Raw genomic sequence first — 12980 nt, forward strand, 5'->3', positions numbered from 1 at the left:
GCCGATACAGGATTGAACCCTGATCCGATCGCTGATGATAGAGTTCGAGGTAGGGTTGAACCCAGCTGATGGATGAGGATGATGATGCTGAGGTAGGGTTGAATCCTGATCTGATCGCTGGTGATAGTTTCAAGGTTGTGTTAAACCGACCCGAGAGACGGGGATGATGAGATGCTGATAGCCGAATACGATAAACCGATGATGATGCTGAGACAGGGTTGAATCTTAAGCGGGTCTTGGTTGAGGAAAATTTTAGAACGTTAATTCGTCCCACCCCCGGGTCTTTATTTCTTATAATCGCGACTCTTAGGAATGGAAATCCCCGTTCAAGTGTTTTTAAGTTCCTCTCTCAAGGGGAGAGGAACTTTTTTCCCCCGGTCGAGGGTGACTCGAAAAAGCTCTTCGGAAGTGGCGGCCAAAGGGAAACAACGCCAGGCGGAATATTCGCTTTTCCGCCCCCACGATTCGCTCGTCTTGCAATTATTGTTCCCGAGGGCGCACAATACTGCTCGTCTGGTCTTTATTCCCGAGACTCCGGTGCTTTATCAAACCGCTCCCGTCCACAATGGAGGATTTTCATCTTCCGGCTCCCGGAAAGATTCGGCCGGCGGTGATCCATTAACGCTGATGACCCGGGCGGCGATCACTCGAAATTCGATTAAAACTTCCGCCATGAGGCCTCCTTTCGTCTCCTTTCTTCGCCGTGTCCTGGAAATATTCATCCCGGACTGGGTCAAACCACCCAAGTCGTCGCCATGAAAACGTATAAAATTCCTCTACGTGAAAAAAAAAAGAAAATAGAATTTATAAAATCACTCCAAAAATATTGAGAAATCGCCGAAGGTTCAGCACCCAGCTTCCGAATTTTCGAGACCATCCATCATCCATCCTGGATTTAATCGGATACTCTTATGGTCATATCCTGTCATTAGCGGTGACAGTTCGATCCCCTATAATTCGATATCCGATTAAATCCGAGGATGAACTCCGCCCACTCCTGGAGGTACACCTTGAAGAGGCGCATTGGCGCATCTCGGCCTCTTGGAGCTGATCCAGCGCGTCCCTTTCTTCCTGGACCACGGGATCCAGCCGGTCGTGGCGTGACCGACCATCGTGGATTATCGAAGTAACCGATACGATTAACGTCTGTTCCAGTCCCCGACTCAACAGGAGGTGCTCTCGGCCCTGAAGAAGCGGCTGGAACAGACGAGCGTGCCGCTCTTCCCACGACACCGACTTCGCATGCTGTCCAAACTCGCCGAGGGGGCCTTCGGGACGGTAACGTGTCACAGCGATGACATCTCGATATTCGACCCGATTGCCAATCCCCGGTAGCTCCTGGCTCCCATTTGCCCATCACGAAGCCCAGAAGGCACGCGAACTCCCGCCGACCACGTCGAACATCTTACTGCTGGATCGACTGGTCCCGATAGCCGATCAATTCCCGAAAAAAAAAAACTTCAATACCGACATCCCCATAAAAACATAGCGTCAAAACCATACTAAAACGTCAGAATTCCATCTCAGCATCGTTAGAAAAATTCAATACAATAACATTCCCATAGGGAAGATGAATTTATCAATTTTGATAACATCACTTTGCCCACGACGCTACAAAATGGGACCCTATTCTCGAGTCCATCCGATCAACTTTCGCCCGCGAAATTGACAACTTCGTATATACGACTTTCAAAAATTGATCAATGATCGTAACTTCGCAACAGCGCTCAATTTATCCGGCGAATTTATTTGTATGCGAGATGTATTCGTATGAACTCGAGAATGGGGTCCATGTTGGTTAACGCTGAAGAGAACGTTTAATGAAAAATCGACGCTGGGGTATAAAATTCTAATTCCTCGATTTTGTGTCGACTTATCGGTGCACCGTTAACCGTTCGCCTTGGCAAACCGTGTATAATGAGATGGACGTCGATGGATCCCGATGATCCCTTGATCAGGACCTAAACGCCGGCCATTAGGCGCGCGCGGTCGGCTCGATTCGTCGAGATGTTTGCCAGTAATTTCACATGTTAAACGACGTCCGTTTAACGGCGGCCCTAGTCAAGCGGCAACAATGCGGAGATTAACGAGCCATAGAGGCCGAGATGAGGACAGGATCAAATAATCCGCAAACCATTTGGAACGAGTTAGCGCGACCGCGGCCCGTAATTCCCTCCGGCTCTGCGGATTCGCGTCATCGAGGATACCTTTAACGAGTACCGAGAGTACGTGCACGTACGCGTATCGGTACTCAGGGTGGCAGTCACTCGATCCTCACCTCCTGACCTTCTTATGGTCGAAGGTGCTCATCGATGAATACTTCGTAATTACGGACGCGAGAGGTTACATTGACGCGCGGGTTAAGAGCGGACCTCTCCAGCATATGATGACATTACTTAATGGAGAGCCCACTTAGAACTTTTTCTGCTATTTCTCGCCAATCTTCTTCGCTCTTTCCTATTTTTATTCGAGTGAGGGATAGTTATTCAAAACGCGTTTTTGCTGGCGATAGGAGTCACGGTCCGGACCTTGAATATTCCATCGCTAAGGAGGAGGCAAAACTTCCCATCTAGAGACTTCTGGTTGGTTATAATTATTTTACTATTTGCCAATTGTTTATTCAGAAGTCGTCACTTGCAACGGGAATGCCGGTTATGGGAGCTGAACGTGTCGGGGAGATTTGATTTTACTCTTTGACTGTGGGGAATTCGTCGATGAGCACCTGGTAATTAATGTAGGAGGTACGTCCGTTCCGGTAACGAGAGGAGTGGAAAGTTTACTTTTGAGTTTCGACTCCCCATTTTATCCAGGGACCCGGCTTAATGGCAAACGTGATCGGGGTCCCTAGAAAGATTATTTACTTCGGCGTCTCCTCCTGATCCCTCGTCCACCATCTTGGCTCGGTTTCTCCGACTGTCTCCTAGCGATTTGTAAAGGACGGGAAATTTATGCTAATCAAGGTATACGTCGCGGAAGCTGACGGGATCCCGGAGTACGGAACCACGACCACCCTTGGCAAGAGACTCGTCGCCGTCAAGTTTTTACTGCCGGAAGCCACCGAGAAGGAAAAGTAAGTATGAAGGCCGCCATTTGCATTCGCTTTGTGGGCGCAATCGGTCGCGGTAAAGTGCATCCCGCCTGGATCCTCTCCTTCCATGAAAAGGGTCCCCATCCCTGGGGACGTCCCAATTAAATGGACCCCATTAATAATAGCGAAGAAAGACGTCTTCGGGAATACCTCGCTCCCTGACGATGAACCTCACGGTGAACTCTGAAGGAGGTAAAATATCTATAGCTATAGCTATCTGGTAAAAGTAACTGATTCCATTGCTTTCGTACGATTAATCGCCACTATATGGATTTGACTTTGCAAGATATGCTTTCCCAATTGGGTGTACTTGGTGCAAGTTTCATTTTACATCGACGGTGTTTTTGTGGTTGATTTTCTTTGGGACCAAGGTTGCGGCCAAGACGGGAAAATTTCCGTCGGCGGAATTTCTCCACAAATCCGGGGGAAAATGGAATTGGCGTCGCGCCGGACCCATCCATAAGGGATGCCGACTATTGTCTTCGCCTGCCTCCCCTGTTCCCGTGGAACAGGAATGGCCGATGGAGAGGGGCACTTTGCAACTGATTAGCACAATGGCCAGTAATCCTAACGCAGGCTCGCAGGCGAAACTATGGCCGCGTTAGGACCATGGCCATTATGTTTCTTGCACTGCGTGCGAAAGGGAAGAGCGAGGAGAAACTACCGGCCAGGATAGAGGCTCAAAGTGTCCGTCGACAGGACACGACACTTTGTTATATGCGCATAATTTGTCGGCAAGTAGGCAGGGGTTCTCAAATATCGAATCCCCAGGTGAGAAAGGATCAGGTGATGCCACGTGATAAGAGAGATAGGCTCGGCCGGAGTGATTAGGTGTTCGAAGGGAGGAAATGGGACGGCACTCCGTCAGGGACTTTCAATTACGTCGGCAAGCTCCTCAGGTTTTTATGACGAATTTCTCGAAGGCACGTCGAGGTACCACCCGGGGCCGATTATTCGCTCCTGCTATCGGGACTGGGCATCGAAAAAAGGCAGCCGCCACGATTCTTTGAAAGGAAAAGAAAATTTGCATACAATGACCGGGAGATAGGGCCGGACTCTCTTTGGAGCTCCTATCTCCGACGGACGTTCCGCCACGGTTCGTCCGCAATGACACAGTCCCGCAGATCTGACCGCCAATCGTCGCATCGGTTCGATCCGATTCCCGGGATCCTCCCCAAGGGAGATGGACTGGCTCGAACGCTGATCGATCGAGGGGTCCGTCAATTATATAGCTGGACCTGATAAAAACCCGTTAAACCCTCGATAAGCACTCGATAGGGTCGCGATTCTTCTCCGAAGACACGAGGAAGCATCCTTCTGGCCTCTATCGATCTTAGGAAATTAATTTGAAAATTCAAACATCTCAAATAAATTCCGAAAATATGAATTCCTGGAGAACGGAAACCACTCCTATGGAGTCCACCCCCTGTCGGCTTAGCCAGGCTTTGGGGTGAGATTGCCTGGCCAAAAAAGCCGCCATCTTGGTAGACCCTGGGTAAATAAAACCACTCACGCGTCCCTTTTCGCATCCCTTAGTCCGAAGTATTTCGGGCCCTTCAACCCTGACTGCCACCCTAAGGTCTTCCAGGGGGAGAGTTTCCCGTTTTCCAGGACGTTTCCTTCTGGAGAACGCCGACTTTCGGTCTCGAATTCGAGGCCTATCGTTTGACTGCACCCTCGACTCCACACCCCCTTTCGCTTTCAAGAATCGGGCTTCTTGCACCGGGATGGCGCTTCCCTTGCCCCCCGGGGAACGCACTCCGCGGGGGGTGGACTTCTTGCACAGGGATTATAAATGGGAAGGGATGAACGGTACCACGGAAAGACGGGGGTTGCAAGGCGTGGGATATGCCGTGTCGACGCGAGATAGGGATGTTTTATGCCTCGGCGGCCATATCACGTCCCTGGCCAGACTCCGTCCTGACACCCCTTTAAAAAGCGCAACAAACATCCCGCTTCCCTCCCTTCTTCATCCCCATTTTATAACTACCCGGAAATAAAAAATCCCCCTCGGCGAGAATTAAAAAAGAAATATATCTATATCAAACGGGACTTTTAGAAACCCTGCGGATTCGAGCGTCTATCTCGGAAGGGTGCCATGAAGAGACCTCGGCAATTCAAACCCCGAGACGTTTCTCCGGAATTTCCTCTCGCAACCCCCGACGGTGAGTCCCGGAAAACGAGTAGCCCAACTCCCCGTCAATGTTTTTGCAAAAGAGCCCGGCCGCAATTTGTCGGGGAAACTTTTTATTTGCCATCGTCAGCACGGGCGTTACAGCGAACTGTTCCGCGGGGGTAACGATTATGCCGCCCCCCGGGAAACCACCCTGTGGAGCTTTTCAGCTGATGCTGCGGAACCGCTCGCGGATCCGCCACAATACCGCGCCGTATTAACAGTTTAACCTCGCCGATATAACCCCGTGGTAAATTTCAAGGAGACCAAGGGAGTTCCCACACCTCCCGGCATGAAAATTTTCCTCCTCCTCGAGTCTTAATAACGGTTAGCAATATTTAACAACGAAGCAGAGCAACCGAACGATCGGCGCCGTTTCGGATCGGACTCGTCGATGCAACCCCGTGGTAAATTCTAAGGAGACCGTGGAGACCCCGATGAGAATTGCTCCCTCCTTTAGCCGTAATATTAATTAATAATCGAGAAAGGTATTAAGCAAACCATTAGCGCCGTTTCGTTAAGGCCGTTCCTTCGGGGCCGTTAAAAGGCAGCCAGGAATCTCTCGGCCATGTCGGCTGTTAATTTCCTCGAGAACGGACGACGCCGGCAAGTTCGGTTCGACAGTCGCCATCGACTATAAAGATTCCCTTGAATCTTGATGGCGGCGATTCGCATGCATATTGCATTCCTCGTGGCTCGGCCGATGGCAGCGCGGCCAGACTTCGCGGCGGGAATCCGAGTCGTAAATCCCGACTGGAACGCGAAACGTTAACTCTGATTTCATGGTGATGCTGGGATCGATATGACCCCGATGCGTCGCTCCCAGTCTTTGCTCTTTCCGGCCCCGGACGTCGAGAGCACCGCCGGTCCGCGACAGAACCAATTTAATTTTTCATCGCTTTTACGGATTTTCCCACGGATTTTCCGATAAGGAGAACGTGGGTCGGGTTGTTCTCTCTGACAGAAAAAAAAAAACCACAAAAAAAATAAACGTGGATTTCATTCGAGAGGAATAAAGAGGGCGGAAAATAAAATCTAAAAGGAGATGTTAATTTAAGTGGGTAATTTCCGGGCATCGTTTACTCGGGCGTTTTGAAATTCGAGGATCGGAGGTCCTTATCAACGAGTCGAGATAAATGGCCGCACGATTTAATCCGTGCTCTCGGATTTTGCCTGGACGTTTAAAGGACACCCGACTAACGGCGGACCCAATTATGCCCGAGTGCACGTGAATATTTTAATCAAGAGGTCCAACCAGGAAGCTGCATCTCCCGCTTCGAGATCACGCTCCATTTATACCCTCCGATATCGCGATCGGGTGATTACTTAATTAGCTGGCCGATCGCTGATTGCGCGGATCGATCCACCGAGTCTCGCCGATTCTCGATCCCAGACCTCGCTTTTCGAGAGCACCTCCGTACGGATAAGTTTCACGTTTCGTGTACCGATAATTAACGAAGCCGTTGAGTTACCTTTATACTAATACCCCGATTAGCTGGTTAATTAATTAAGTGGAGACTAGTGCCGATCTGGCGGTCTGATCTCGCGTCTCCTTGAAATCAGGATTCAATCCTCAAAGAGAATTCTTTCCCCTTGAAATCCGGTATAAACGGGCCGAATATGTTCCCTTATCAATATCTCGATTTAAGACTATGAGATGACTAATCCAGCCAAGATCTCTATGACAAAGTGAAAGTTCTGCAAAATTATCGAAAATGAGTAGATAAAGCCGGGAAAAAAAAATTCAAGGTGGAGGGACCTAGTCCCGATCCTGCGACCTCGGAGAGTCGTAATCGGAGTGATAAGCGAGCCACACAGGTTGATATCTCTAATGCGGCAAAATCGCGTAAACACGTCGACCGATCGTTCGATTAATTTATTAGATAGCTAGATGCCGTCTTATCTGCTTATCCACATCCTGGATTCAGCATCCAGGGGGACGAAGTCCGGTATCCTGAATAGATGAAAGCGGATGATGCACGCAAAATCCCCCCTCTCTCTCTCTCTTGGTCCTGCGGTCCGGTTTCATCGGTTATGGGGTTCTCTTTTGCGGGTCGGGAGGGAAAATTTAACGAGCCTCGAATACCCCGAGCATAAAACGAATGTTCTCTAATACGGTTGGGCGCATTAAGTCCGCTTCCATTTGGTTAACAGCAAATAGCCTATTTTGCATAGCGCCTGTCTGACTTGTACCCATTACACACGGCGAGGGGTGCACGGAGGATGTAAACGGGAACCCGTAGGTATCGCATACCCAGCCGAAGCAAGATTCTCCCTCGCTTTATGGTAAATCGATACAACGCTGTAGTTTTGTTAACGGCGGCATTAACCGATCACGCGAGAGGGCCATTATGCGAGTAAGTCGATCGTAAGTAGCCCAAAGTAGGAGAAAATATGAGCACGAGTCTGCCGCCTGAAATTCGGGACAGATAAGCATTTCCCTCAGAGATTTAATCAGCCGATCGAAATTTAGCCGGTCTCTTTGACGCAATCGGTGATCAATCGAGCCGTCCAATAAATTCCCGTGGGCGATCTTCAATAAATTTTCCTACAAACGCGGTATTATAGCCTTCGATATATGCGTGACTAGAAAATCAATTTCGTCACATCAATAATTGGAAATAATTGGATATTTTGAAGTTTCGAGAGGGGGAAGATAGCAGGAGGTATATCGAGGTTAGGCGAAGTATCGCAATTTTTTGGGGCTGAATTATTTAACACCGGGGCTGGCTTTTTGGGGCGCCGGGGATGTACGTCGAACCCTCCTGGCGAACTTCGGCGATGGAGCCACCAGGGTGTTGTTTCATGTTTTTTAAATTTTTTTTTGAGGGCGAAGTAGGAGCGACTGCCCTCCACGCGTGAAAGGACGTGAATTATTCCTGAAGGCGTAAAATTGAATTCCATGTAGTTAGGAAATGTGTCGGGGGTAACCCGAGACCTGATGTAAAAAAAGGAAGTTTCCTCCAGGACGGCCTGGGAGAAATTTGGTGGACGCGAGTCGGAGCTTGGCTTTTCTTCGGGGCCGCTGATGATCGATTATGAATTTGCGATATTAATGCTCGAACGGCTTGGGCGTGTAGATGTAAATTGGCCGGGACGGTTTGTCATCTCTCCTGCTTTCGAGCGAGCGGGATCTCGTATAATATATTGAATAAACTTTCGACAGGCTTGACTTTCAACGAGACGTGAGGATCCTGGCAGCCCTCGAGGATCGCAACATCGCCAGGGTCCTTGGGGCATGTTGCCGAGAGGAGCCGTATTGTGTCGTGATGGAGTATCTAGAGCACGGGGACCTTTGTCAGTTCCTGAAGACACACATCACGGCGGAGGACGCACATTCCATGCCGATCGGCGTTAAAACCCTGAGGTAAGCTCCCTATCCGAGCCCCGAAAAAAATATCATTGAGTAAATTCCAAAATGTCCCCGGAATTTCCATCAAAATTCAGATCAACGGAAGACCCAAGAAAATGTGCGCCATTGCTCTGAAATCCTAGAACCTCTCTGCCGCGACCCAAATCCCTTAAAATTCATGGAGACACCTTCCCCGATTGAGAACTCGAGCTCATGAATCAATTTTGACTCGTAAATCTGCGCCGATCGCGCGGAAACGATGCCGTGTACGCAAATAGAGGATTTTAAGAGAGACCCATCGAAGGGAACGGTCTTTGACGAGGAAACGACGCGCTTGATTCTCAGGTGCATCAAAGACACACTTTTCGTGGATTTTTTTCCTAGGAAAATTCCTAAAGGCAAGCATCGGAAGCGAGGCTACCTCGCCATCCTGGATCCGATTGTGGGAAAATATATCGAGTATTTCCGAACGGCGTGGCGATAGATCGAAGTCAATCGTCCGCGACTTCGTCCGCTGGGAAGTCGAACTCGTTCGCGTCGCTCATCCGTTGCCAGCTGACACGGTCGGGATTAATTCGTTAGGGGACGCTGCGATGTCTGCGTTTAACTCGGCAACTCGGTCTCTCGTTTCAGCTTCAACTGCCTCATCTACATGGCGGCGCAGATCGCCTCGGGAATGCGATACCTGGAGAACCTGAACTTCGTGCACCGCGACTTGGCCACCAGGTGAGTCCCAGCCGGCACTCGCGGGGGAAACTTCCCGGCGACACGGCCCATCTACCCTGAAGAGATCCCTTGGGAACGGCGGCGAACTATCAAAGCCAGCAGCCCCGGTCCTTCCAGGACCGGTTCAGGACTTGGTCGCAACTTCGGCTGGGCCGGCGTCCTGGGAGTATCAAGGAACGCTCTTATCCCGGGATCGTGGTTAAATTTAATAAGCGGACACCGGAGATCGATTCCACCCCGGAAATAGGACGCTCCGCTGATCGGTCGAGAACGGTTTGGGCAATTTCTGTAGGGACAGAGTACTTAAAGGAAAAAGAAAAGGAAACCGAGGACACTCTGCGGGTCGATGTAACGTCGGGCATCGCGATTCGGCCGGTGTAGCGCCTTGAGGGGGACCGCTGCCCGGGTAACAGTTAAATCGAATAAAACGACAGCGGATATCGATTTTCGGCCGGGCGAATTGAATTATTTCGCCCGAGAATGTATTTCCATAAGCCCGAAACAAACAGCCGGGGGGCGCGAGTCGCCAGGGGAAATCAGCCGCTGATTCGTTAGTTCCGGCCAAGCATCGGCGCGACTCGCGCGTATCGCTCGGCCGCAAGTGAAGACAATTAGGCACTACCAGTCCGTTTGGACGAGCTAATTTGGCATTGTTGCGAGAGCCCGGAGTAAACTGTCAGGACGTCCAATATCGGCCTGTCAGGACGACTCGAACAGTGGAGTTTGCTCGATTGGTACACGACCCGATACAAAATGCACCTGAATCGCTCGAATCCCACCTGCCCCACCAAATGCCAAAAATTCACCCAAAATCCTCTCCACAAATCCCAGCTCAAGCATCGAACCACTACTTCGAAGCAGCCACGACAAAACTACTCCCAGTTTTTGGGAGTTAAGAAAAAAAAACGTAGTTATTACAGAAATGAGGAAATCGTAAGAAGCGTCGTAGTGACTCTTGGTGTTCGTCCTTTCCTTTTTTGGTCTTCGGGGGTTCGTAGAAAATCCGAAAAAATATTCTACGGTCCTAAGGAGGTATGGGGATGAATGTTGACGTAGGTTCATGCCGACTCGAGCACGGGCGTTCCGGTTATTGAAATGCGGAGCTCATCTTGCCGAATCGATACGACGCTATAACTTCGAAGGTGGAGGCGCGCTCCTCGGCGTGGAACCTAGTTTCCGAGGGTGCCAGTGTCTCTCATTGATGGCTCGTAAATCTTCTAGGAATACGAGGACCTCCTCCTTGGTCGTATCGTGGAGGCGCTGGGGGATCGGGGGGGCGATTTCACTCAACAATTACAACGAGTGCCGCGGCCCCGCGAGATTGCGTCTTTACTGCTGTCTCCGGGGCTCCGAATCATTCCTGAGGACGAGGCGGGGTTTCTATTAACGTCTAAACGGTGAACGAGGCCGTATACGCCGAGCAAAATGACACGCCGGGATCAGATACTTATTTCGCGAAATTTATCGCACCCCTGCCCGGCATCGGCCCCGTAATTATTTCGGAGCAGGTATTTCGGCCCTGTTAAAAGTGGCCCCGAAGACCTAACTAGGATATAGCACCCTGGAAAATATCCCCGACGTGGAGACCCCGTCTTTTGATTTATGCCCCCGTGGAAATTTCAGGAGCGAGGTGTCCCATAAAGACTGATAATATGCCGAAGAGATGACCGGACCGCTTTCGCTGGTACATGGCGATCGTATTGGAGGTCTATGGGTGGGTTTGAGATTTCGATCGCTTGGTTTCAAGGGATCTTATTCCAAGTTTCGACTAAAGAGATCCCATCCTCGACCGATCATCGGGTTGCCGCCCTCGTCTGCCAGGAAAATCCAATACACTTTCCTCGACGGGGTTTCCACGGGGACGCGGCCATCCCCGTTCCTTATTCACCCCGGCGCGGGCACCGGCGGATTCCGCATTGTAAAGTCATTGCGGAATTGTGGCCGGAAAGAGGGGGATCGATGCGGCTGATCAAACGGTAATGCAATTCAATTGGCACGAGAGAGAACGAACCCCCAGGGCTCGGGGGAGCCGATTCGGGGAGGGAGGGGTGCACCAAGGAACGTGGATCGAGAAACCACCGTATCAACATCCCCTGACTACTCCACCCCCTCACTTCGGTTGCAAATGTGCGGATTAAGCCGAATTGACGATCGCCCGAAAGGGGTGGCTCCTATAATCCTCTTTCACGGATTAATTATTTTCTATCCGAAGGAAATCCGCGATCTGCGAATTGCCTGAATTTTTGTCAAATTTATTATCAGCGAAGTTCTTCTCCGCAGCTTTGCATCCGCAAGCTGGTAACGTTTCCGTCCCTGCATCCCTTTCGATGAGCCGAAGAATCCCAATTTCGGGCCGAAGATCCGACTCCCGAAGTGGAAGGACTCATCGGCAAGGACTCTTTGCCTGGTCGGAAAAGTCGGGGCAGTTCCGCGGTTCCGGGGTACAGAAAACCAGGAACAATGGTTCTCGTTAGGCCGGAACTTCTCTTAACTCGGATCCGAAGTGCAAGGGGCTCGAGGTAGGGGGACCAACCCGGGCGTACTTGAGGGCATCCCTGAAGTACCGAGCGTACACGAAGTACGAGGACACGGCGCTCACCTAGCCGGCCAATTACCGGTGATCGATAAAGCGTCGCTAATTACCCGGGCTCTAAATTGGAGCTTTGTTCCCGGCGGCCGGGTCGAATTAATTGATTCCATCAATTCAATAACTGGGAGGTTAGCGACGCCAAACTGTTTGGCTACTCGGCCCGGCTTAGCGGAGTTACTCGGGGGGATAGTTTCGGGAAGAGCGGCTTCTGGATAGCTTATGGCATACGTATATTGAACGTCTCCCTTCCCTCTCTCCGATCGCCTTCGCCACGAAGTCGCAATCGGAACTGCAACGTATTTTAAAAGTGCAACTTCGGCCCCGTTGCACCTTGCAACTCCTGGGCGGTACTTTCTTTCCTTTGATCTTTCTCTCTCCTCTCTCTTTCGTTCGTTGCTCCTTCCTTGTCGTTTATGCGAACACGAGGCCACGCGTGCCCATGTGCACCTAGGCACCCTGGTACCCAGATACATAACCTCGCAAACTTCCCCGCTGGTCACCACCGAGACGCCTGCGTGCACACACGCACCTGCACCCACACGAGTTCCCACCTGCGGGCATCATTCCTGACTTCCGGTCGACTGCATGCACAGAATGCATACACGTATCTAGATGGGAAGTCGCGCTATGCGCAGCATGCTCCTGCCCGAATCGATCTCCTCGTCCGAATGTTGGGAACGGGTTAAAAATGGGAGAAAAAAATACGGGAAAACCCTCGACCACTGGCGGAATTGATTTCAGTTTTGTGCACCTTGACTGCAATTAATGCTCTTCAGGGTTGGCTCGTTGAGGGATGCTCGTTCCTCGCGAGTCATCATTTAATTTCGGAAGGTTCGGTCTGAATTAATTCCTGACTTTCGTCTTGTTCAGGAACTGCCTCGTGGGCAAGGCCTACCATATCAAGATCTCGGATTTCGGAACGGACAACGAATTGTATGCCTGTGATTATTACAAGGTCGATGGAACCATGCCTCTGCCCGTCCGCTGGATGGCCTGGGAGTCCATATTCCTGGTGAGAGATCTTATTTAAATCGACTCACTTTCAATGGGA

At 50.6% G+C, this 12980-nt stretch overlaps 1 protein-coding gene across 1 annotated transcript in view; it reads left to right on the forward strand.

The window, feature by feature from the left end:
- Positions 1-12980, forward strand: part of LOC105699177 (discoidin domain-containing receptor 2) — an 83697-nt gene that overhangs the window by 65449 nt on the left and 5268 nt on the right. The window contains exons 11-15 of the mRNA XM_012423977.1: positions 1156-1278; positions 2961-3070; positions 8428-8628; positions 9247-9339; positions 12800-12941. Of these exons, the coding sequence (XP_012279400.1) occupies positions 1156-1278; positions 2961-3070; positions 8428-8628; positions 9247-9339; positions 12800-12941 (669 nt within the window). The remainder of the gene's footprint in view (positions 1-1155; positions 1279-2960; positions 3071-8427; positions 8629-9246; positions 9340-12799; positions 12942-12980) is intronic.

This window comes from Orussus abietinus, unplaced genomic scaffold (genome assembly GCF_000612105.2).
Source record: "Orussus abietinus isolate OABI.00-Male unplaced genomic scaffold, Oabi_2.0 scaffold3, whole genome shotgun sequence".
Taxonomy (NCBI): domain Eukaryota; kingdom Metazoa; phylum Arthropoda; class Insecta; order Hymenoptera; family Orussidae; genus Orussus; species Orussus abietinus.